The 27,825-nt window shown below is 41.5% G+C and overlaps 1 protein-coding gene across 3 annotated transcripts in view; it reads left to right on the top strand.

The window, feature by feature from the left end:
- The window catches only part of LOC126282198 (uncharacterized), a 190,674-nt gene that overhangs the window by 21,374 nt on the left and 141,475 nt on the right, over nucleotides 1-27,825 (top strand). For all 3 annotated transcript variants that reach the window (XM_049981732.1, XM_049981733.1, XM_049981731.1), the window contains 2 exons: nucleotides 20,030-20,131; nucleotides 22,261-22,457. In XM_049981732.1, the coding sequence (XP_049837689.1) occupies nucleotides 20,030-20,131; nucleotides 22,261-22,457 (299 nt within the window). The remainder of the gene's footprint in view (nucleotides 1-20,029; nucleotides 20,132-22,260; nucleotides 22,458-27,825) is intronic.

Below are 27,825 nucleotides of genomic sequence, written 5' to 3'. Positions count from 1 at the left end.
TATTTGCAAGTGCACCAGGAAAGGAAGTTAATATAGTGGTGCAGGAACCCCATGCATCATATGGTGGCTTGCCGAATATATATGTAGATGTAGGTAAAGATGAAACAGCTGTATAAAGTATCACAGAAAACTGAACTTAAGTTGTTGTGTTTATATTAGACCGTGAACTTACATATAATATTTAAATATAATTTTATAGCATTTGATTCACATTCTAATGCATTAAAAATATTGTCTTACACCGATCGTCAAACAGTGATCTAAATTATTTTCCACTTATTGTGAGCTCGTGCCTCAGTGGGAAATACAGACTACAATTTCAAAGATTTGGTGTTAATTCCAGTTGGTCCTAGATTTTTTTTCTGTAACTATAATGATTTTTATTTGTGAAAAATGCCTAATTGCCCTATGGTTTGCAATTGACAGTAAAGTGTAGATCCTCTATAATTGGCTTGGTAAGTCAGTTCAAAGGAAAGCAAGGGCACAGTGCCTCAAAGGAACAATGTGTAGCAAAAGAATACAGCGTTAAAATCAACTCTCTGATTGAGGTCATCCTTGGCGTCTAATGCCATTTTCCACTAGCAAAGTGGCTCACTGTAAAAAAAAAAAAATCTGAATCATACATATTTTCAAAAACACTTTGTTGCATTTTTTTGTTTGAACATTGTGTCTGTAATTTGTCAACTTTTAGATTTCTTGTTTTGACTTTCTTATTTAGATGTTGTTTCAATAGTTTGGACACTGTGTAACATATTTCTCATCGTTCAAACAGTGGAAAATCCAGGTTGATATGTAAGAATATGAAAAGGAAAGTTACCACTCACAATATAGTGGAGATGCTGAGTCGCAGATAGACACAACAAAAAGATTGTCGCAAATAAAGCTTTCAGCTAGTAAGGCCTTCATCAAAAGTAGGTGACACACACACACACACACGCACACAACACACACATGCGCACACACAAATAAATGCAACTCGCAAACACGATACAGACCCAGGTAACTGAAGCCACACTGCAAACTGCAGCACCAGTGCATGATGGGAGTGGTGACTTGGTGGGAGTAAGGAGGCGGCTGGGGCGGGGAGGGATAGTAGGTTAGGAGTGGCGGGCAGTGAAGTGCTGTTCGGGGACTAGGTGGAGAGAGGGTAGAGCATCTACGTGCAGTTGGAAGGTTAGACAGAAGGCAGGGGTGACGTGACATGGGGGTGAGGGACGGGGGTAGTGGAGAAGGAGAGAAGTAAAAAGGACTGGGTGTGATGGTGGAATGAGTGCTGTGTAGTGCTGGAATGGCAACAGGGAAGGGGGTGGATGGTTGAAGACAATGACTAATGTAGGTTGAGGCCAGGAGGGTTATGGGACAGTAGGATATATTGCAGGGAAAGTTCCCACCTGCGCAATTCAGAAAAGCTGGTGCTAGTGGGAAGGATCCGTGTGGCACAGGCTGTGAAGCAGTCATTGAAGTGAAGGATGTCATGTTTGACAGTGTACTCAGCAACAGGGTCGTCCACTTGTGTCTTGGCCACAGTTTGTCGTGGCCATTCATGCGGACAGACAGCTTGTTGGTTGCCGTACCTACATAGAATGCAGCACAGTGGTTGCAGCTTAGCTTGTAGATCACATGACTGGTTTCACAGGTAGCCCTGCCTTTGATAGGATACGTGATGTTTGTGACTGGGCTGGAGTAGGGGGTGGTGGGAGGTTATATGGGACAGCTCTTGCATCTGGGTCTATTACAGGGGTATGAGCCATGAGGGAAATTGTTGGAAGCAGGGATTGTGTAGGGATGGACGAGTATATTGTGTGGGTTCGGTGGATGGTGGAATACCACTGTGGGAAGAGTGGGAAGGATAGTGGGCAGGACATTCCTCATTTCAGGGCACTATGAGAGGTAGTTGAAACCCTGGCAGAGATGGTAATTCAGATGCTCCAGTCCTGGGTGGTACTGAGGTACGAGGGGAATGTTTCTTTGTGGCTGGACAGTGGGACTTTGGGAGGTGGTGGGAGACTGGAAAGATAGGCACTGGAGATTTGTTTTCGTAGAAAGTTAGGAGGACAATTATGGTCTGTGAAGGCTTCTGTGATACCCCAGTATATTTCAAGAGGCACCACTTATCACTGTGGATGCGATGACCACAGATGAATAGGCTGTATGGAAGGGACTTCTTGGTATGGAATGGGTGGCAGCCGTCAAAGTGGAGGCATTGCTTGTGGTTAGTAGATTTGATATGGATGGAGGCATCTTTGAGGTGGAGGCCAACATCTAGGAAGGTAGCTTGTTGGATTGAGTAGGGCCAGGTGAGGCAAATGGGGGAGAATTTGTTGAGGATTGTGGATAGGGTGTCCTCACCCTCGATCCAGATCACAAAGTGTCATCATTAAATCTGAACCAGGTGAGGGGTTTAGGATACTGGGTCTTTAGGAAGGATTCCTCTAGATTGCCCATGAACAGGTTGGCAGAGGGTGGTGCCATGCAGGTGCCCATTGCCATTCCCTGGATCTCTTTTTGGGTAATAACTTCAAGGGAGAAGTAATTGTGGGTGAGGATATAGTGGGTCATAACAAATAGGAAGGAGGTTGGTTGTTTGGAATCCACTGGGCTTTGGGATAGGTAGTGTTCAATAGCGATAAGGCCATGGGCATTAGGGATGTTAGTGTAAACGGAGGTGGCATCAATAGTGATGAGCATGGCACCAAGTGATAAAGGGACAGGAACTGCAGAGAGTCAGTTTAGGAAATGGTTGGTATCTTTTAAATAGGAGGGTCTGTTCTGGGTAATAGGTTGAAGGTGTTGGTCTACGAGAGCAGAAATTATCTCAGTGGTGGCACAGTAACCATCCACAATGGGGCTTCCTGGGTTGTTGGATTTACAGACATTACGAAGCATTAGAAAGTAGGAGTGCAGGAAGTGGTACGGGTGAGCAGAGAAATGGACTCCGAGGAGAGGTCTGGGATGGGCCTAAGGATTTGAGGAGTGACAAGAGATCCTGCTGGATTTCCAGAATGGGGTCATTGTGTCAACGTTTGTAGGTGGATTCATTCACTGGATAAGGGGCTCATTTCACAAAGATGGAGTATTTGTCATTATATTGTGATGAAAATGAATAGCTTCAGTGTATAAGTATGTTTGAAGATAAGGCAGGAGGGCAACTGGAAATTGCAGAACCATCCTGGCATTTGCCTGAAATGATTTGATTTAGGAAAACTACAGAAAACCTGAATCTGCATAGCTGAACAGAGTAAGCTGCATCTTCCGAAGTGTGAAATCAGTTTTTTAACATATGCCTACCTCATTCAGTTGGTCCTGGCTGTACAATGTTCTCTTGATCACACACAGTTTGCGCTAAATATCTTATAATAAAAATATAGTATTGCGCTGCACCACTGCCCACACTATGGTCTTCCACTGGTGCCTCCAGGACATGCAAACCCCCCCCCCCCCCCCCCCCCCCCCCAGTGGACAATCAATAAGACATTGAGCTGAGGAGAAAAAAAGAGACCTTACTATCATACACTATAGATTTTAGCACAAGTACTTATAACAACATTGCTCAGTGATTATATAGTGTAAAGTGACAGGCTGTTGTGTGCTTCCATTTTCAACTTCTGCTCTGAATCCTCAAAGTAATCTTTAATTGTGTAGTGTGCATTACCTACAAAGTATGTTTTAGCTATTTTTTTTTAAACAGATCTACCTCTGTTTCAGTAAGATTTTTTGTCTCCTTAGCCAGTTTGTTATACAATTTTATTCCCTGGTTGAAAATGTTTTGCATTTTGTTTCTTATTGATAAAAAGTCTAAACTGGCACTTGTTCCATGATTGTGTATAGAACTAATAGTGGAATACTTTGTAATATTTTTGCTGATATTCACAGCAGATTCGTAGCCATACTCACATGGTGCAGGAAGTAAACAGTTTTTTTAAATAGTTCTTTATAGTCTGTGTGACTACTACTTTAAGTTATTATCTTTATTGCTCTTTTCAGCAGTTTGAAAACTGTGTCCATGTTCTGTGTCATAGGTCCCCAGAGAAGAATTTCATATCTAAGAGGAGAATGTGTCTAGGTAATGGTCAGATTTGTCATGTTGAAACCCACTGATGTAATCATCATCGTTGTTCTGTCAAAAAGCAGGTTTCATGTGGTAGTTCTCCAGGCTGACTGGTCCTCTGCCATCCTTTTCAGGTCCACATAATTTTCTCTTTATGTTGTCTATCATTTTGTGTCTCCTCCTTCCTGTTGATCTTCTCCCACAAACCAGTCCTTCCAAAGCATCTGCTAGCAAGCACTCACTTCTCAATGAATGTCCTAAGCATTTCTTTTTTCTTTCTGTTATAACCTTCAGCAGACAGCTTCTCACACCAACCCTTTCCAATACTCTTTCATTACTCACTCTTTCCGTCCAGCTTATCCTTTCTATTGTCTTCCATGACTCAAATGATTCTACCTTTTTTTTTTATCTTCTTGTGTTAGTGTCCTTGTTTCTACCCCATATAGTGGCACACTCCAGATAACATTGCCAAGCCTTTTCCGTAGACGTTTATGTAATTTGCCATGTAAGTCTCCTCTTTCTGTTGAATGCTTCCTTTTATTGTGCTTTCAAGATATTTAAATGCACTTACGTGGCAAATGGTAGGTTGTTCTATTTCAATGTTTGGCAGTCTGCATCTTGTACTGATGACTATACTCTTCGTTTTTGCTGTGTTTATTTGCATCTGATATTCCACACAAGCTTCATTCAGATTTTTCAGCTTGTTATTCACTGTCTGCTCACTTTCTGCCACTAATAATGTGCCATCAGCAAATCTTATACATGCTGTTCTCTTTTCACCAATACATATTCCTCTTTCTCCATCTAAGCCTTTCACAATAATCTCTTCAATGCATGTGTTAAACAACTGTGGGGAAAGGCAACAATCTTGTTTAACACCTCATCGAATGCTGCTTCCTTTTGACATTTCATTTCCAACCGTTATCCTTACTTTCTGGTGTAAATATAGATCCCGTATCAGTCATCTCTCTTTCCAATCTACTCCTGTCCTCTTCAAAATATTCATCAGCTTGTTCCACTGATGACTGATGTAAACTGTGTGTGTGTGTGTGTGTGTGTGTGTGTGTGTGTGAGAGAGAGAGAGAGAGAGAGAGAGAGAGAGAGAGAGAGAGAGAGAGAGAGAGGGGGGGGGGGGTAGGGGGAGGGGGAGATTGCTTACAAATTAATCATGTGAGCATCAATCGTGTGAGCTGTCCTTGAATATTGCTCAAGTGTGAAGGACCCTGACCAAATAGGATTAACAAGGAATATTGAATGAATCAAGGGAAGGGCAGCACAAATGGTCTCAAGTTTGTTTGATCTGTGGGAGATTATCACAGTCACAGAGATGCTGAAAAAACTGAAATGGCAGATTCTGAAGATAGACATAGGCTAATCTGAGAAAGCCTACTTACGTGTCAATAACCAGCTTTAAGTGAAGAGATTTTGGAATATACTACAACCCCTATGTATTGTTCTCATAGGGATCATGAGGACAATGTTACATCAATTGCAATATGCACAGAGGCATTGAAGGACTGTTCGTCTCACACTCTGTACATAACTGGAACGAGAAAAACACTAATAACTAGCACAGTGATATGTAACTTCTGTCATAAGGTTACAATGGTCTGCAGAGGAAAGCTGTAGATGTGTTATGTTTGTTTATGATGTTGTTTGCTGTCTGTGTGCCTTTAGAACAGATTGAAACCTTATGCATGCCTGCTGACTTCTTAGTTTTTAATTTTTGATTTACCTTCCTAAGTTCAAGTTCTGTTGTGGGAAACATTATTGTGGGTGCAGTGTAATTCATTGTGGGTGCTACATGTGCTTTGGGCAGATTTTGTTGCAACTTCTCCACAATACCAGAGAGATAATCCTTCACAAAATTTGTTAATTCCTGGGAAATACTCGTCACCCATCTTCAAATTCAATGTTACTTATGTCTACCTTTTCCAATCCCATCTTTTATAACATCCCATATGACTTTGCTTTTCCTGTATTGTATATTATATTGTCGTTGAATAATTATGTTTGCACGCAAGCTGTATCCTCCTGTATATTTTTTGCGTTGCTGGTAATAATTTAGGTGCTGTGGAATAGTGTAGTGCTTTTATAAAGAACGGAGAAATGTGTCTGGAGGACTTTAATACCTGCAGTTGTCCCTCTTTTCCCTAGCAGCTGCTGGTGCTGGTGCTGAAGGGATAGTTTTGGAAACATATCCTCAAAAATTAGTTGAAACTATGTACAGAATTAAAGAGCTTAGCATTTACATTATTTCCCAAGTGTACTTCATCCGATGTTTGTTTTGCCAGTGCCGTAGAAAAAGAATGTAATTTGGGTTCCAAGAAGATCGCCTTGTAGGCTCAAATTTTTGCAGGCTCTAGAAAGTCTGTCTTTAGTTTCATTATCTGACAATAATGATTAGAGAGGCCAAGATCTTTTGTAAATAATATACAGTTTTGACTGCTGATGTGCATAATTACACGGTGCAAAATCGATGCTGAGCTCTCACTAAATCCACATATAAAATGACTTTTATTGTAATAATATGAATATTTATGTATGTGTTTGGATAGAGAGAGAGAGATTCATTTTTCATTGAGATTTTTCCTTTAAGTCATAACTGGTACCTGAATTTTGGTTGCTGCCTCCTTGAATGATCAGATTCTGCATCAGTAGGTGATGGATTACAATTGGGAGGAAGGTATTGTTCTTTAAGGTTTAAAATACTACTCTGTTAGTTACTTGGCCGTACTGTGGATAGCTTTTAGCTCAAGTTTTTTTAGCTTTTCATACCTAAGGAACCACTGTTGTAAGTAAATAAGATCAAACTGTAGTCTGCTTTCATGAGAAAAGGAGATTGCTTGGCACACGAAGTTCCTTCAAACTACACATCCTGCTACATCAAAATTGGTCAGTGGAGTTCATCACCATACTATTGTACAAGAACATAATCCAATTACTGTAATTAAGAAATTACGAGAGGTTGTTACTTATTGAATGAAAACTATAGAGAATGCATTTCTTTTCCTGTATTTTAGTGAACTTTGTACACTTACAATTCTGTCGATTGATAGACAGCGATGACACTGAAGTTCACCTCTTCCAAAAACAAGATATTTCTATTCTTCACTTCCAAAAAATTTGTATACATAAATGTTTGGCAACTCTTACACATACTTTACTCGGTTTTATCACTAAAATATCAATTTTCATTAAATGTACCAATACGTTCTGAGCGGCAGCCTAACAGCACATCCTCTTTCCACAAGATACAGATTAACAGCCCTCTTTTTTCTTTTTAGAGTCCATACTCAAAGATTCACTACTACTATCGTTGCGAGAAAAGCAGTGAGGCTCACATAACATTCCCGTTGAGGTGCTGATCATGCCTAATGTAGCCCCAGTGTGCACCTGGTCAGCGGTCTTCTGTTTCATTTCCAACTCTGCATTGACTCATCAGACAGCATTGCCAAGATGAGGCTGATCACGCCACCAGAAAAGCACAACCATGCACATGTTGGTGCTGCTGATTAGGAAAGCTATCTTGCTTATGTCACTGTGTATATTCAATGCCCTGTCCCTATATAAATGGTTCCCTCCCCCACACACTATCACTGTTCGATAATCTTTTGTGCAGTCCTTTCACAAAGGCCCTAAACCCTCAATCATCTGATTCAGTCCAACTCTTGGCTTGAAAGTGCTGGTTACCTGATTTCTTCCCTTATTTGCCCTGTAACTGAGGACCTACACATTTGCTGTAATTGCTGCCAAGCAGCAGTCTCTTCTTTCTAACATAAGTCTTGCTCCTTGCATTCCTGCTAACATGCAGAGTCTGCTGCACATTTCCTTCTCCTACACCATCAGGAGGCTTCTCTACTCTCAACTCTTATCAGCTGGAACATGTTACTGGTAGGAACAACAAAACTGTCAGACCATATTGTGCTCCCCCCTTCCTCCCCCTTCCCCTGTGCAGTGAGCAAAAACAACAAAATATAATGGACACTACATAGCTAGAATGCACCAGTAGACCCAGAAGAAGGCCGCTGCATCTGTGGCCAAAACAATGGTTTTCTCCAGCAGTAGTTTTAAACAATATGACATGGTACCATACCCAGGAAACTTTTATGTTGACTGGCTCTGGTGCTGGAGCCTACGCAGTTACACTTTCTCTGCAGGCTGGATGATTAAGTGAGGATCTGTTTTGTGGCTGTGTGTGTGTGTGTGTGTGTGTGTGTGTGTGTGTGTGTGTGTGTGTGTCCTTTTGATGAAACGTTAGTGTCCTTAGGAAGGGATTGGGGAAGGATGGTGATGCCAAGTTGGAGATAAGGAATTCCTGGAAGGTTACCAGCAGTTGAATAGATGGAGATTGGGTGGATCATGGTGGATGATGGGAACTGGGAATACCAGGGTTCAGTGTTGGAATTAGGTTGGCTTTGGTTGGATGGATTTCTGAAACTGCTGTGAGGCTGAAGATTTTGTTGTAAATGTTAGCAACAGTTTCTGTGGTTGTTTCAGCTTCAAATCTAGTGGAGTGTTGGTAGAGAGCTTTGGGTGAGTGACCAATTGAGAAGGTCAGTTAGTCTGGTTATTATGAGGGGTTGGTGAGTAGGAAGACTGTGGGTAGGATAGGGGTTGGATAGTATGCCCCAAGGAGTCTGTAGGATGTGAGCAGATTGTATACCTTATGTAGATGGTGTCTGGAATGTTCTTGCCTGTGCTGAATAGCAAGGGTTTCAATTTCAGAGATGTATATCGAAGGGATTGCACAGTAGCTGTGTCTTGCAGAGGGAGCAGAGGTGGTTTTGTGATGCCTGTGCTGTGCAGATGTATTTTTGCAGTACTAGGATTGTGAGGGACAGGGACTGGCAGAGTCTGAAAAGGTGAAGGTCACTGTGAAATGATGGGTGGGACTCATAGAAAGGAATTTTTATGGTTAGGCTGTTGGAGGGAATTCTATGGTTAGGCGGCATTTAAGAAACAGGGTGTGGGACTAGGTTCTAGCCAATGAAAGGGGTGCAGAAAGATGGAGCAGGGATGGAATTAGGGAAAAAGTAAAAGATGTAGGAAATGGGCAAGGCTCCATTCCTCTGCACCTGTTCAGAAAAGTATTCGTTTCCCTGGATAAAACCCAGTCCATCAAATGCTGCCTGAACTGTGGGATCCCCCCCCCCCCCCCCCCCTCCAACAGTCAAACCATAATAATTTCTTTCTCTGGATCTTGCCCTTTCCTTCACAGTAACCCTCTCATTCTCAGATTCCACCAGTCGAAAAGTCCTAGTGGTGCAAAAACACTTCTTCATGGCACAGGTATCCCAGAGCTGAAACTGCCTCGGAACACTGTTACTAACTTTTCTAACGAAATCCTCAGCCCCACAGAGGTTCCAGTCATAGCCAAAGGCCTCACCTTTAGCTCTACACCCAAATTTAACCATGTTCGACTTGTCAAAGACCTACTCTTCCACTCCCATCAATGGACACAGTTCTTTGCCTCCAATTCATCCAACCTAATTCGAACATTGAGCCCTGCCTCGCCCAGTTCACACCCACCATCCAACCACGATCCAAGATGTCTCCTACCTAATTAACCCCTGAAAACATTCCAGGAATTACTTACCTTCAATGTGGTCCCACCATCCTTCCCTAAGTCCCTTTGTAAGAATACCAGCTTTTCAGCAGAAGAAAGGACAGCCACAAAACAGCCACATCTAGTCATCCTACCTGCAGACAAAGGTCCTATGAGGTCCAACATAACCTCCAATCCCTACCTAAAGCCTCAGGCCCTCCCCAGAACATCTCCCCTGAATGCATTTCCCATATCACCCTCAAGACACCCTGCGCACCTACCAATTTACATGCTCCCCAAAATCCACTAACCCAACAATCCTGGACGCCCCATTGTAGCTGGTTATTGTGCCCACAATAATTTTGGCCTTCACTGACCGACACTTCCAACCAATTACCTAAAATCTATCCTCCCATGTCAGAGACACCAACCACTTTCTTTGCTGTGTCTACATCATCCACACCCTCTCTAACTGCAGGATCCTAGTCATCACTATTGGCACCACTTCCCTATACACCAACATCTCTCATGCCCATGGTCTTGCCACTATTGAACATACCTCTCCCAATGTCCTTCAGACTCCAAACCCTCTGTCCTCATACACTTTACTAAGTTTATCCGAATACACAACTACTTCTCCTTTGAAGGGAGGTATACAAGTAAATCAACACCTACCTATGTCAATCTGTTTATGGACTACTTAGAGGAAACATTCCTAGTCCCTCAAAACCCCCAAGCCCAGATCTGGTTCAGGTTCATTGATGATATCTTCATGATCTGGACTCAGGTCCAAGACACTTTACCCTCATTTCTTGATGACCTCTACACCCCCTGTCCTGTCCACTTCATCTGGTCTTCCTCAACCAAGTGTTCAACATTTCTGGACATTGACCTTCTCCTCTCTGATGGCTCTGTCCACACCCCTGTCCTCATTAGATCCACCAACCACCAACAGTACCTGCATTTCAACACCTGCTATCCATTCCACACCAAAAAATCCCTCCCATGCAGCCTGGCCATCTGGAGCAATGTGACATGAACTCCCTTGCCCAGTATGCTGAAGGTCTCACAAAGGCCTTCACAGGCAGGCAGTGTTCCCTAAACCTACACTGCAAACACAATTTTCTGTGCCATATCCTCACACCCTCAAACCCTCCCACCACCCCAAAAACAAGCTACAGAGGAGTGCCCCCTTCATCACCATATATCATTCTGACCTTGAACAACTGAACCACATCCCCCATCAAGGCTTTGAATATCTATCATGCTGCCCTGAAATGAGGGACATCGTACCCAAGATCCTTCCCACCTCTCCTAAAGTGGTGTTCCGTCGCCCACCCAACCCCCACATCATCACAGTCCATCCCTATGGAAAACTCAGTTGCAAGACCTGCCCACTACGCCCACTCAACACTTCCTATTACAGTCCTGTCAGAGACTGCTTCTACTCCATCAGAGGGCAGGCTACCTGTGCATAAGTATTTTCAAACACCAACCCTTGTCCAATCATTGCACTGAATGAGTACCAACCAGCTACTGGGTGGAATGGCCACCGAATTGTGGTCAAGAACAAAGAGGACCATCTTGTTGCACAGCCTTCCTACCTGCAGACGAGGGTCCTACTACTGTCATTATGAATCACAGTAACTACCTGGTGGAAGGCCTTTGTCAATTGTGTGTCTTCTCCACACGCTTGATTTAAGTGACTGCTTCACAACCTGAGCCGTCTGGATCCTTGCATCCACCTCCTGCTTTCCTGCCCATCATTTAGAGTGTTCTGTTCTCTCTGACACGTACTTGAGCAACCATTTCCCGTGTACTATCCAGTTGCTGACTCCTATCCCACCTACATGCACAACCAAATAGCACCTTTCTAAGGCCAACTCGAGCGTTTCCTCCTCCCTGGCAACTTTCAACGAACATTTCCTCAGTTGTGATGACTAGGTGGAATATCTTACAAATGTTATCCTTAGCGCTGCAGAAAGTTTCATTCCTTGCACTTCCTCTTTACATGCTGGTTCCCATCCTTTGGTGGATTGAGGCATATCATTTCACAATTCATGTGTAGAGATGGGCTCTCCGCGTTTTTAACCATCATGCTGTGATGGCCAACTGCATTTGTTGTAAACAGTTACATGCACAGCATTTTCGCATTCTTCAGGACAGTAAAAAAGCTAGCTGGATTTCCTTTTCTAGTTCTTTTAACAATTCCACTCCCTCTTCTGTTGTGTGGACCAGCCTCCATTGGCTCTCTGGAACCAAGGTGAATTTCCCAATTTCCGGCCTGATCATAACAGATGATGCCATAGTGGCTCTACTGCTATCCCCAACACCTTGGGCCACTTTCTTGCAGAGATATCAAGCTCCACTCACTATCACCCTGCCTTTCTCCATCGGAAACAAATGGAGATAGCTCGGGTAATACCCTGCTCTTCTCAGATTCATGAGTGCTACAATGCCGTCCTTATTTATGAGGGTGCGAGATCATGCTGTCTCTTCATCCTGATCCTCGTCCTCCAGGCCCAAACGGTCTTCACATTCAGGTGTTGCAGAACAGTTCTGCGGGCAAGCACTTTTTCGTTCATATGTACAACCACATCTGGGCAGAGGACATGTTTCCCAGATGCTGGTCTGACGCCAATTGTCATACCCATACCTAAGCCTGGTAAGGAGAAACACCTTCCTTCGTTCCATTTCTTTCACCAGCTGTGTTTGCAAGGTGATGGAATGTATGATTCATGCCCGCATGGTATAGTGGTTCAAATCTCACAGTTTATTAACCAGAGCACAGTATGGATTTCGAGCATGCCATTTTGCTGTTGACCATCTCATCACTTTGTCAACCCATGTCATGAACAGTTTTCCGCAGAAATACCAGACTGTGGCCACGTTTTTTGATTTGGAGAACGCCTAAGACACCTTCTGGAGAACTGGTATCCTCCATACTCTCTACATGTGAGGTTTCTGTTGCCTTATGCCCCGTTTCTTTCAGGAATTTTTAAAAGACCGAGTTTTCAGGGTATGTGTGGGTTCTGCTTTGTTGGAACCTTTCTCCAGGAAGATGATGTGCCTTGGGGTTCCATTCTGAGCGCTGTCCTCTTTGCTATCGGCATTAACGCTCTTATGACTTGTCTCCCACTGGGCATTTCTGGCTCCCTTTTTGTTGACAATTTTGTGATATATTGCAGTTCTCCAGATTTGTGACCTCAAGCAGCGTGTACAGCGGTGTCTTGATTGTAGTTACGCATGGAGCATCAACAATGGCTTTCACTTTTCCACTGACAAAACCGTTTGTATGAATTTCTTGCGGCACAATTGGTTTCTTCCACCGTCTTTGCATCTTGGGCCTGTTGCACCTCTGTTCATTGAAACTATGAAATTCCTGGTGCTCAAGCTTGATAGGAAACTTTCTTGGTCCTCCCATGTGTCTTACCTGGGCGCCTCCTGTACGCGGTCTCTCATTGTCCTATGTGTCCTCAGCGGTACTCCGTGGGGAGCAGATCGGACCACCTTCCTTTGTCTTTACCAGTCCATGGAGCAGATTGGACCACCCCCTTTGTTTGTACCAGTCCCTAGGCTGTTCTAAACTAGACTAGTGGTGTTTCGTATATGCATCAGGATGTTCATCGCTCTTACACTGCCTCAGTACTATCCACGATTGTGGCATCTGTTCGGCCACTGGTGCCTTTTACATTAGCCTGGGTGAGAGTCTGTATGTGGAAGCTGCCAAAGTACTGCTGCCATACCACTGTGATTTTCTCCTCAGTAGATAAACACGCTGTTTGTCTCCATGCCTAGCCACCCATCCTATGCCTCCTTTGATGACTCCGTTGATCATGAGTATGGGGCACAGCCATCTTTTATGTTACCTCCTGAAGTTCACTTTTGGCTATTGCTCCAGCAGCTTAACTTCATGCTACCTGCCACTTTCCTGATGGGTGTGAACCCTTCACCACCTTGGCTTCATATGGCAGCCCATGTTCACCTTGGACTTCATTCGCTCCTTAAGCACACTACTTCACAGTCACTCAGTTGGTGTAAGTTTCTCAAACTTTGCACAGAACTTCATGATAATACCTTTGTACACTGATGGCTCTTGCACGGAGGATGGTGTTGGGTGTGCCTTCATCATTGGCACTGACGATTTTTGTTATAGGCTTGCGGAACACTCCTCAGTATTTACAGTGGAGCTCTTTGCCCTGTATCATGGCACACAGTTCAGTTGTGGTCTCTGCTCTGAATCTCTGTGCCCTTTGGAGCATCTGTGCTCTGTACACTGACCACCCCTTAGTGCAATGGGCCCAGGAAAGCTTTTACTTGCTCACTCTTGATGGAGCCACTGTGATGTTTATGTGGGTACATGGTCACGTTGGTCTGATGGGAAACGAGGATATTGACACTGCTGCTAAGTCTGCAGTCCTCATACCTTCGCCCGGTAGTTCTTCCATTCTCTCCGATGATCTCTGTTTTGCTGTTTGTCAGCAGGTGGTGTCACTTTGGCATCATCACTGGTTGGTTGGTTTGTGGGGCTTGATGGGACCAGAATACACCATCATCACTGGTCTTTCCTTCATGTTAACAAGCTCCAGGAAATTAAATCTTTCCAGTGGATTGGCTGATCAACTCCTTAGTTGTTTTTGCACCCTAAAACAAAACAAAACAACAAACAGTTTTTCTGAACTGTGCATCTGGGAGTTATCTTTACATCACAATCTCTGCTCCTGACTTTGTCCCAGCCTCAACCTACAATAACCCCAGTTTCTGCTCCCTCTGTCCTATAACCTACTCCCAATTCACATCCCCTTACCCTCATTCTGTTTACTCTCTGCTAATGCATCCACCAGCCTTTTCTGCTCTCTGTTCCTCTTCTTTTCTGCCCCAACCCCTCCCCCACAGCCTCCTGATGCTGCCAGATGCCAGATTCTTGTCATGCTGCCTTCTACTGTAGTCCCTGCTTACTCCACTAGACATCAATCTTCTTTCCCCCACATGTAATCTGCTATCCCTCCCCCTAAAGCGGTCAGAGACAGCATTCGTGTGTGCTTGTGGGTTTTTCTTTTCTGTAGAAGGCTCTGGCTGAAAGCGTAGTGTATAATAGTCTTTTCATTGTGCCTAAGTGCTACTCCGTGTGTCATGTTTATGGTGAGTACCAATGTATCTTTTCATAATTGTTTAAAAGATATGATAAAAAAGTGCAATCAAAACTTCAGTTTTGACAAACATTTAAATAACACTTATCTCTTGGCGGCCACTTGTCTGTTGCGGTGGTGGTGGTAGCAGTAGCTGTTGCCTCCAGATATACTGTGTTATTTATTGTGTCAATTAATAGTAAGGTACATCTTGTCCGTAAAATTTCATTTATTAGGTGCTGGAACATATTGTATGTTGTCTTTGTGTAATTGATTACAATTTTGTTCTTCAGGGAGTATACTACATATGTAATTGATATCTACTATTCCTAGTTATGAATGAAATCTTCATTATGAACTCTTCACTCATTTCACATCAAAGTTATTTGCAAAGCAGTTAGAAATATATGACATTTGACATTGGTTGGTAATGTAAACAGGGGGAAATCACATTCAAAGGTAGAAATGCTCTGGAAAAGCCAGGTGAATGTTTCACAATGTGTGTTGATATATAATACTGTGCATAGGTCTTATTTCTAGTACTTACTTCAGATATCCAGTGAAAAGCATCTGCTGATATTGCTCTGCTTACCAATTCTACGAACCACTGGCAAGTAGAATGTTGTCAATAGCTGAAACATTGTGAAATAATTTTTCTGTGGACTGATTCTTGTGTTTTGTTTGTATTTTATAAAATGAAAAATGGACCAAATCATAGTAAAAATCTTATGTCTTTTTAAGAAACATTCAAATTTTAATAAAAACTTAATATTTACAATTTAAAAAAATCAGTTCTAACAATTATTGTTTTCTACAAATGAAGTACATAGCAGAGTTTTCTTCCATCAATTTGTAAGTCTCAAGCGTATTTTCACAACATAGGACAGAAAAAACTAGCTTTGTAGTGCTACTCTGCTGGAGTTGCCTAAGCACTGGTGGGCACTGATACTCTTCTCCATTATCAAGAGGAATTAGCAAGATACTCTTCTCCATTTCAAGAGGAATTAGCAAACAATTCTCCTGCAGTGAATTCCTCACAGTTCTTTTCTCTGCAGTTGTAATGTTATCTACCTGTGGAAATACATTAAAAGTGCACTTTGGGCGCAGTGTTTCTCGTACAGCTGTAAGCAAGCCTTCTTCTTCTTCTTCTTCTTCTTCTTCTTCTGCCCTCCAAGGCTTAGCAAAGAAATGCAGTGCTTTCAGCTTTGAAATCCTGCTAAATGTGAGATCCATCCCGGAATCCATCACGGTCAAAAGTCTTTGAGCAAGATTCTTCCTATAAAATGACCTGAAGTACATAATTCCCAAATCAATAGGATTCAGTTTGATTCTGCTGTTAGCTGGGAAAAATTCTAACTCCACATTTCTTAAGTTCATATCAGTAGGATGTGCAAGACAGTGATCAACAAAAACACCCACTGCAGGTCTGAGCATTAGAATAGGCCTCAGGTATCCCTGCCTGTCGTAAGAGGCAACTAAAAAGACTCTCACTTTTCGACACTGTAAGTTCAGGTCCCATTTTATGGTTTGACCTGCCACTTTCCAAATTCTACAAAAGTGCGAGCCATATGGAGAATGATGCCTTACATGGTGCCTGGATTACCCGTAGTAGTGCCCGTAGATTCGATCTCCTTAACCTCTTGTCATGGTTAGCATCTCCACCTGCAATTCAATTGCGCTCCATTTCTAAGGACCTTGATGTTGGTGGGCCATTGAACTATAATCTTCCTTCCTTCCTTCCTTCTTGTGAAACACAACTGGATCTTATTCACTTAATGAGCCGCATCAGTGGGGTGTTGGGTAGATTCCATATTTTTTATATTTCCAGAAGGCTTTTGACACAGTTCCACAGGTGAGATATGTTAGCTGAACACGAAAATCAGCTCCAAAGAGGAGTACCCCAAAGATCATTGGTAAATATTGGTACTGTAACTCACTTGTTCACTGATATTTGACAGTTACGGACTTAAAAACATAAAAATGGTATAGATACTTATCCGAGAATCTATTGTGAATACATTAATGCTAATATAATCAATTGTAGCAAATAAAGTAATAAATTACAAATAAGACGTGCACTATATGTAGTTACCATTGTCACATAAAGGGTTGTAATTAACGTCTTTACAACCAAAAACTCAGAGTTGGTAATGTCTCTGGCAAAATACTAAAATCATGCTCATGGCATGAATGCAAGGTCTTCAGTCACATATGGACTGCATCACTATCACGGGGGATATTTCCAGGCAGACTGAAATGCGCTGTTACCAGTCTCCCTTATTGTAAAAGATCTTAAGACACATTAATAATTAAAGGCCTGTCTTGCTACTTACATTCTCAAAGGTGCTGGAAACCCACTATAGACAACAACCATTGCCAACTGGTATTTTTTGTGACTTGTTAAATGCATTTGATTTCACAATTCACTGTATTCTCTTATAAAAACTCAAATATTATTGTATCAGACATCTCACTGATAAATAGTTTTTATCTTACGTAAATTAAGAGATGTATCAAACAGTGGAAAATCTAAGATGGAATATAACAGTATTATGAAAAGGATGTTGCCACTCACCATATAGCAGAGATGCTGAATTGCAGATAGCCACCACACACACACACACACACACACACACACACACACACACACACACACACACACACACACAGTCTCTGGCTACTGAGGCCAGACTGATAGCAGCAATGCATGTGGGAAAGCAGTTAGGTGTTTGGATTAAGGATGAGACTGGGGCAGGGAGGGGGAGGGATAACAAGGTAGAGATAGCGGATGGTAAAGTGCTACTTGTGGGAGCTTGCAGGGATGAAGTGCAGAGAGGGAATGGGAACAGGGAAGGGGTTGATTGGTAGGACCATGACTAACAAAGATTGAGCCCAATAGGTTATGGAACAAGCCACCTTCCTCGATGTGGACCTCCACCCCAAAGATGGCTACATCAGTACCTCCATCCGTATCAAACATACCAACCACGACAATACCTCCAGTTCGACGACTGCCATCCCTTGCATACCAAGGACTCTCTTCCATACGGTCTAGCCACCCATGGCCAACGCATCTATAGTAATGAGCGGTCCCTCTCGAAATGTACCGAGGCTCTCACTGAGGCCTTCATGGACCGTAATTACCTTCCCAACCTCGCACAAAAAAAAAAATCTCCCGTGCCTTATCTTCCCAGTTAATCAGCACCTCCAAAATTACCACTGTCTGGCCATAGAGCAGTATTTCCCTCGCAACTCAGTACCACCCAGGACCGGAGTAACTGATTAACAATCTCCACCAGCATTTCGACTACCTCTCATTGTACCCTGAAATGAGGGAATGTCCTACCCACTATTCTTCTGACCCCCCTCCTACAGTGGTATTCCACTGCCCACAATATCCTTGTCCATCCATACCCAACATCTGCTCCCAACTGCTTGCCTCGTGGCTCATATCCCTGTAAAAGACTTAGATGCAAGACCTGTCCCATACTCCCTTTCACCACCACCACCACCACCACCACCACCACCACCACCACTTACTCCAGTCTGGCCACAAGCATCACCTGTTCCATCAAACGTAGGACTACATGTGAAACCAGTCACGCAGTCTACGAGCTAAGCTACAAACACTGTGCTGCATTCTATGTGGGCATGACAACCAACTAACTGTCTGTCCAAATGAATGGCCACTGACAAACTGTGGCCAATAGACACCTGGACCACACCATTGCTGAGCATGCCACCCAACACAGCGTTCTTCATTTCAGCGATTGCTTCACAGCCTGAGCAGAATGGATCTTTCCCATCAACACCACCTCTTCTGAATTGCGCAGCTGGGAACTCCCCCTGCAGTGTACCCTATGTTCCCATGACTCTGGCCTCCTGGCCTCAACCTTCATTAGTCATTGCCCTACCCATCAGCCTCTTCAGTGTTCCCATTTCAGCACTACACAGTCCTCTATGACATCTAATCAAAAAATTCTGGAACTGTGTCTACAAAATTTTTCTACTCTCATCTTTACTTATTGTGGATGGCCTCCTTCGAAATGCTGTCCTCCATAATTGATACTCTATTTCCATTTCTGGGAGCAGTCTCTTGCTGGATCATGCGAAGCGCGGAATTGCTTTTATCTTATCTGTTGTTGCAAATCTTCATCCTTTCAGCAGGGTTTACAGCTTTGCAAAAAAAGAAAAAAAAATCCGCAGGGACCAGTCTGGAGAGTATGGAGCAGAGGAAGCACAGTTATTTCGTTTTTAGTGCAATAGCTGTGCACCAACAGGGATGAATGTGCAGGTGCGTTATTGTGATACAAGAGCCATGAATTGTTGTGCCACATTTCTGGCCGTTTCCTTCTCACATTTTCTCGCAGGCATCACGACATGTTCAGATATACCATCGATTGACAGTTTGGTCCAGTGACATGAATTCAAGATGAACCAATCATTCAAAGTCAGCATGGCTTTGGCATGTGATCTGACAAACTTTCTTTGATCTTGAAGAACTTTTCATGACCCATTGTGAAGCTTGAATCTTGGTCTCAACATCATAACCGTTGACCCATGTCTCATCATCAGGGATTTGATCCGCTTGTGTTCTTGTTGCGTATAAATGATGTGCCGTTGTATATAACTGAAGCAGAAATAGTTTTCTTTGCTGATGATGCAACTATTAGAATCATGTCTAATAGAGTAACTTCACCACTTAAAAAAGTAAATATTTTCTTGAAAATTTATAGCTGTTCTCTGCAAATGTATTGTCACTGAATTAGGACAAAACACAACACATGCTTGACTGTCACTGAATTCAGTTAAATGCGGTACATGGAATTCAGGGCTGTAGAAGATGTGACCATGCCATTAGAAATAATGCCTGAGGGTAAATTGGTAATTGAAGTTGAATCCTGCAAATTCTGAAGTGTTTATGTTGATACGAACTTGACCTAGGAGTCACTCTCAGTAGACTCCAGTACAAGCAACACATCTAATATTCTTGGTGTTGCTTGAATTTTATGCACTAATCTTCTTTCCATTTTTTTGTCAGTCTGTGAATAGTATCAGAGTTATTTTTTATTATTCTTTTCCCCCTCCACCCTCTGCCAATAGTGAGTTGATGAGAACTGAAATAAGGAAATTATTATGAATTTAATCAAACATGTATGGACATCCATTAGTACTTCAGTATAATTAGAATGTAGAGCAAGACTTCATTATTGTTTTTCTGTTGCTTACCAATTTTTAATATCTGCTGTGTGTTTGTTTTTACTTGTATGTATATTTAAATCCTTCTTTTTCCTCTGTCTACAGACAATAGAACATCTGAACACTAATTCAAATTTGGAGCATTTGGATTTGTCAGACAACAACATTGTGCATATTGCTGATTTGTCTTATCTTCCAAGACTTAAGGTAACCAAATTTTAAAATATGTTTCTTCTTGTAAATGTTTGTATTCCAGTTTGTACAACGAGGTTTTACAGTCTCATATGGAAATGCTTTCTCACTATGGTGCTAATTTAATGAAGATGAGTGCAAGTTCAAATGCAGTAGTGAAAAATATGAAATGTGGATTAAAATGTTGGCATTGAGATATAGTCAAAAGAAAACAAATAATTTGATTGGATAAGTATGAGATCCCCATAGTTGTCCACTTCTGTCCATATACATATGGGAAGGGGTGACAAAAATATGAGAATACCGAAAACAGAACACATTACCATGCCTAATATGGTGTAGTAAACCTGTTGTCACTCAAACAGCTTTCAGCCATCTTGGAATAGATATAGGCCCTATGTAGTTTTCAAGGGAATCTTGTGCCATTCTTCCTGCAAAATAAGACAAGTTCACATAATGATGATGGAGGTGGACAGTGATTATACTAGAAAATAGATGACAAAGGCTCAATCATATTTAGATCTGTTGACTGTGGTGGCTGGGGAAACATGATATTTCATCCTCGTGCTTACAAAACCAGTCTTGAATGGTGTTAGCTGTGTGGACACGAGCCCTGTCGTCTTCAAACAGCATCACCAGTGGGAAACAAACATTGTACAATGGGATGGACCTGCTTAGCCTAAATGGTCATGTAATCCTTGGCATTAATGCGACCTTGCGAAGCAACTGTGGGGCCCACAGAATATCACAATATGGCTGCCCATTCCTCACCATGTTTCACTCTTGGGACATAAACATGGCCAGATCTTGGAAATAGTTTTGAAACACTCATGCAAATTAATGACTTCCTTCATTTGCTCCATAGTCAAAGTTTTATGGGTTCAACGCCATATTTTCCTGTTATGGGTATTTGCACCACTGAAGAGTTGTTTTGGAATTCCAGCTTGCCTTGCAATTCTGAACTTCTGGAGCCCCGTTCATGTTGTTTTTAGTGCTGCCAGGGTTGCCGAGTGCAACATCCAGTTCTACAATAACTTTTGCAACTGTTTTCCTGTTATTTTTTGTTGCAATTGGATTCGTTTCAACCAACATCTGTCCTGATCACTCAACATACTCTTTCATCCACGTTGTAACTTAGCATATGATTTTTTTTCCACTTTCCCTCTGTAAGGTACAAATCTTTGATAACTATGCCTGTATACACACCAAACTCATTTGGCTAGGCTTCCTTGCTTACAAAACCACCCGCCATACAAGCACCAACAACTTGCCAATGTTTGAATTCACTAATGCCATCACAACTATGCAGAATACTGTTCTGAACATGGATAATACTTGCGTTGCATCGAGGACATTACACAGCTGCTGTTGATGGTCAGGTACAAGAGCATATCTTGCAGACTTGGCTAGTATCTGCATCTGCATGCATTTCTCAAGGTTTTTCCATATTTTTGTCCAACCCCTTTTATAGAAAGTGCTTAATATACTATATTTGTTTTCTCTAGAGCTAGAATTTATCTAGATTAGTTTCTCTAAACTTTTTGCCAAATCTATTCATAAACATTTCATGATGTTTCCTTTAGCGAAACCACAGCTGATTACTTTCAGTGTTTTTGGCTAAGTGAACTAGTTTATCAAACTTCAGTGAGAATGGACACTAAATGTTCCCAAATGAAATGAAATGTACAGTGCAAATCCATAGAGAAGCATCAAGCTAGAATTGTAAAAGTTTGCTGCCACGTGCACTTCTCCTGTAGACACTCGCAAATCATAGGGAGACACAGTACTGAAGTAGCACAACATGTTTGGCTAATCTGTAATTATCTGTTTCATATTTTATCACCATATTCCCATAATTTACTAAATTGTTTTATGTATTAGTAAATCACAAATGACACAAACTGCTTATTCAAACTATTAACTTCCTTTCATAATAGTTGTGTATTTATTGAATTATGTATGCAAGCACAAGTGTGTGATCAGTCTCCTTTATGTGCCTGTCAACTACTCAATGCCTTTACTATTTGGTGAGTTTTTACATGTTCTCCTAAATGATTGAAGTACAAATGTCTTTTGTAAACCATTGATTTTGTCAGTATCCTGTAGTTAAAGAAGACATTTCTAACCCAAAATAACATTTTCAGCAACTTCTGCTCTACGGAAACCGTATCACGCAGTTGCGGCCTTGTGAACGTAATCTTCCAACAAGTCTAACTGTGTTGTCAGTTGCTGATAACCATATTACGGACCTTAACGAAGTGGCCTATCTGTCACACTTAAAAAATCTTCAGGAACTCAGTATTGTAGGAAATCCGTGTGTAACAATGACTGGTGGCTCTGTGTATCCTTTACCTATTTTTTATGTGTATTGAGATTAACAGAAGATGATTCTACAATCAATGTGTCAGATACTTATGCTGATATTAACGGTATTTGAACTGCTGGCAGCATGGTAAATTAGTGAGCAGAAATGTTGCTTTTGCACATAGCAGTTTCCTTTGGAGAAGTCTAGTTCACTTTGTTGGTGCTGAGGTGATAAGTAGTAAGTAGCATGGAAGCACATTTCTTAAAATATACAGCACCCTAGTTACATGCAACTTGTACTTGGGAGTATCGTGTCTAATCTAGAAATAGCATGGCCTTGTTGCTAGTTCTCCACTTACCTTGCTGTTGAGAAAACTACATTAATCCTCTTACACTATTTTCTCTCTCTTTTCTTTCTTTTTTGTTGATTCATTTCTGCAAGAACTGCTCCACAGGGGACAACATTACAGAGATCTCAACCAATTTAGATTCCAAGCTTACATATTTATCAAGGGACTTGTATGTCGTAGCTGCATTAATAACATACTGTCTTCTCTTCAGTCTGCATCAAAATATATGAAATTGTCATTGTCATTTCATATTCATTGTCTGTGGACAACATGAAATTCAACTAGCAAATTCAGTGTTATACTTTGTGAACAACATAGAATGTTGTGTATTTGTGGTCACTTAAAATTTTGATTGCTAGATGGCACCAGTGATGGGCTGTTGGCACAGGGTGCTAGTATTGCATGTTAAGCATTTATGTGCCCACCACAAACAAAAACTATTGCACTTATTGACTGCTGACATTGTTCTCACTCGTGGTTTTTATTATTTCGTCCATCTCAGTTAGTTTGATATAAAATTCAGCTGTAGTGGTTACTGGTTTCGGTCTGACATGCCAATTCTCAAACCACACACCTTGCTATTGACCATAATTATTCATACAGTATAGTGTCAAAAGGCACAACAAAGTATACAGGGGCAAGCAGTACCATCACTGATCTTAGTCGGTATGTCCATTGCTGCAGATTGACACAATCAAACTATATTTGTCACTTTGGTTGTGTCAGTCGGTAGCATTGGATGCCAGGCTAAGGTCAGTGGGGGTACTTCTGGGCCACTGTGTACTTTGCTACACCTCTTGGAACCATAATGTATGAATAATTACGGTTAATAGGAAGGTGTTTGGTTTGAGAATTGTCATGTCAGCCCAAAACCAGTAACCACTACAGCTGAATTTTATATCAATGCAACTGAGACGAATGAAATAAAAATAATCAAATTTCCGTGAAACCATTGTATAGTGAAGTAATATTTTAACCCAAAAATGTTGGATGTCAAACAAAGGTATACTACAGGTGTATGCACATGAGCTACATCAGATTACAGCTGTTTTCAACTTTTTAACAAAGGAATGGTGTTTTGTGGATAAAATGTGATGGAATTGCTGGTGATACAGATGAATGTGGTGCTGGATCTATGATAGTGTGCCCCTGATTCCAAAACATAATGAGAATTTCTATTAATGCTTTGTAAATTTTGATAATGACAATGACCATGACAGACTTGATAAAACCATACATGAGGGAGAAATATGAGACACATTCTGCATGGTATGTAACATGTACTACCACTATATAAAATTTGCTTGCTCCAAATTTGAGATCTTTCTCTCCTTCCACCTTTAAAAACAATGTTGATAAGCATCTACATTTACGTACATACTCCCCAAGCTGCCTTATAGTGCATAACAGAGGGTACTTCGTACTATTGCTAGTCATTTCCTTTCCTGTTCTACTCAAAAACAGAGTGAGGGAAAAAATTCCTGACTGAATGCCTCTGTATGAGCCCCAATTTCTTCATGGTCATTACACAAAATGTTCATTGGTAGCAGTAGAATTGTTCTGCAATCAGATTCAATTTATGGTTCTCTAAATGTGTATGTGGAAGAGACCTGGAGACACTGGAATGTTTCAGATAGATAATTATGTGATGGTCAGACAGAGATTTAGGAACCAGATTTTAAATTAAAAGACGTTTCTAGGGGTGGATGTGGACTCTGACCACAATTTATTGGTTATGATCTGTAGACTAAAACTGGAGAAATTATAAAAAGGTAGGAATTTGAAGAGATGGGACCTGGATAAACTGAAAGAACCAGAGGCTCTAGAGTTTCAGAGAGAGCAATAGGGAAGGACTGACAAGAACTGGGGGAAAGAAGTACAGTAGAAGAAGAATGGGTAGCTTTGCGAGATGAAATAGTGAATGCAGCACAGGATCTAGTAGGTAAAAAGATGAGGGCTAGTAAAAATCAGCGGGTAACAGAAGACATACTGAAATTAATTGATGAAAGGAGAAAATACAAAAAGGCAGTACATGAAGCAGGCAAAAAGGAATACAAATGTCTCAAAAATGAGATTGACAGGAATTGCAAAATGGCTAAGCAGGGAAGGCTAGATGACAAATGTAAGGCTGTAGGAGCATGTATAACTAGGGGTAAGGTAGATGCTGCCTACAGGAAAATTAAAGAGATCTTTGGAGAAAAGAGAACCATCTGTATGAATATCAAGAGCTCAGATGGAAAACCCGTTCCAAGCAAAGAAGGGAAAGCAGAAAGGTGGAAGGAGTATATAGAGGGTCTAGACAAGGGTGATGTACTCGAGGGCAATATTATGGAAATAGAAGAGGACGTAGATGAAGGTGAAATCGAAGATATGATACTGCATGAAGAATTTGACAGGGTACTGAAAGACGTAAGTCGAAACAAGGCCCCAGGAGTAGACAACATTCCATTGGAACTAATGATAGGCTTAGGTGAGCCAGCCATGTCAAAACTCTACCATCTGGGGAGCAAGATGTAGGAGACAGGTGAAATACCCTCAGACTTCAAGAAGAATATAATAAATCCAACCCTAAAGAAAGCAGGTGTTGACAGTTGTGAAAATTACCGAACTATCAGTTTAATAAGTCACGGCTGCAAAATACTGACACGAATTCTTTACAGAAGAATGGAAAAACTGGTAGAAGCCGACCTCGGGGAAGATTGGTTTGGATTTTGTAGAAATGTTGGAGCATGCGAGGCAATACTGACACTATGACTTATCTTAGAAGATAGGTTAATGAAAAGCAAACCCATGCGTCTAGCATTTGTAGACTCATTTTGACAATGTTTACTGGAGTACTCTTTTTCAAATTCTGAAGGTGTCAGGAGCAAAATGCAGGGAGCAAAAGGCTATTTACAGTTTGTACATAAACTAGACTGCAGTTAAAAGTCGAGGGGCATGAAAGGGAAGCAGTGGTTGAAAAGGGAGTGAGACAGGGTTGTAGCCTATCCCCGATGTTATTCAATCTGTTTATTGAACAAGCAGTAAAGGAAACAAAAGAAAAGTTTGGAGTTGGAATTAAAAACATGGAGAAGAAACAAAAACTTTGAGGTTTGTCCATGACATTGTAATTCTGTCAGAGATAGCAAAGGACCTGGAGGAGCAGCTGAACAGAGTGGACACTCTCTTGAAAGGAGGATACAAGATGAACATCAACAAAAGCAAAATGGAATGTAGTTGAGTTGAATGAGGTGATGCTGAGGGAATTCGATCAGGAAATTAGACACTTAAGGCAGTAAATGAGTTTTGCTATTTGGGAAGCAAAATAACTGATGATGGTCGAAGTAGAGAGGATATGAAGTGTACACTGTCTATGGCAAGGGAAGCGTATCTGAAGAAGAGAAATTTGTTAACCTCGAGTATAGTTTTAAGTGTCAGGAAGTTTCTTCTGAAAGTATTTGTAGCCATGCATGGAAGTGAAACATGGACGGCAACTAGTTTAGACAAGTAGAGAACAGAAGCTTTAGAAATGTGGTGCTACAGAAGAATGCTGAAAATTAGATGGGTAAATTGTGTAACTAATGAGAAGCTACTGAATAGAATTGTGGAAAAGAGGAATTTGTGGCACAAATTGACTCTTCAAGGGATCAGTTGGTAGGACACATTCTGAGGCATCAAGGGCTCACCAGTTTAGTATTGGAGGGAAGTGTGGAGGGTAAAAGTCGTAGAGGGAGACCAAGAGATGAATACACTAAGCAGATTCAGAAGGATGTGGGTTGCAGTAGTTATTCGGAGATGAAGAGGCTTGCACAGGATAGAGTAGTGTGGAGAGCTCTATCAAACCAGTCTCTGGACTGAAGAGAACAACAACAAATATTTTCTCAATAGTGTTCGATGAAGAGAATATTATCTTCTCTCTGGGGATGCCCAGTGGAGCTCACGAAGCATCTCTGTAATATTCAAGTGTGTCAGTAGCAAATCTGGCTTTGATTTTTTTTCCTTTAATCAGACGTGGTGGTGATCCTAAACACTCGAGCAGTACTCAAGAATGGGCCATACTAGTGTTGTGTAAGTGATCTCCTTTGAGCTACAATAAACGAAAGTCGACCATTTCCCTTCATTACTACCGTCCTTTAAGTGCTTATTCCATTTCGTATTGTGTAGCAACATTACACCTAGGTATTTAATCAGTGTGACTGTCAAGCAGCACACTACTAATGCTGTATTCGAACATTCTGTGATTGTTTTTCCTTCTCGTCTACTCTTCTGTGTTAACTTACTTTTTTTTTCATTGGAGCTAGCTACTATTCATCACACAAACTAAAAATTATGTCAAAGTCTCCTCCTACAGTCAAAAAATAAAGGACACCTTCCTGCACACTCAGCGTCATCAGCAAATAGCGCCAAATTGCTGCTCACCCTGTCCATCAGATCATTTATGTGATATGAAATAAGAGCTGTTCTATCGCACTTCTCTGGGGCACTCCTGATGATGCCCTTGTCTCTTATGAACACCACCAACTACAATATTCGGAGTTCTTTTTCATATGAAATCTTCAGGCCACACTCATAACTAGGGATCTATTCTATATTCTTGTAGCTTCATTCACAGTGTACAGTGGAGCGCCTTGTCACACACTTCCTGGAAAGTTGTGGGTATGGAATCTTTCGGTTGTCCTTCACCCAGAGTTCACAGGATATCATGAGAAAAGGGCAAGTTGAGTTTCACTTGATTGATAGTTTCTAAATCTATGCTTAATTATGGACAGGTGTGCCTCAATCTCAAGAAAACTTTTTACATTCACATTGAGAATATGTTCAAGAATTCTGCAGCATATCAATATTAAGGGTATTAATCTGTAATTTTACCGATTCTTTCTTTGTACACTTCTTACGTACGAGAATCTCCTGCACTTTTTTCCAGTCACTTGGCACTTTGTGCTTGATAAGGGATCCATGATAATAGCAAGTTAAGTAAAGGGCCAGTTCCATGGAGCATTCTCTGTAAAATCAAATGTGTATTTAATGCGCACGTGTTGACTTATTTATTTTCAACTCTTTCAGTTGATTCTCTAT

Source organism: Schistocerca gregaria, chromosome 7 (genome assembly GCF_023897955.1).
Source record: "Schistocerca gregaria isolate iqSchGreg1 chromosome 7, iqSchGreg1.2, whole genome shotgun sequence".
NCBI classification, from domain to species: domain Eukaryota; kingdom Metazoa; phylum Arthropoda; class Insecta; order Orthoptera; family Acrididae; genus Schistocerca; species Schistocerca gregaria.
Note: the sequence above shows the minus strand (reverse complement) of the source record. Positions and strands in the feature narration are given on the sequence as shown.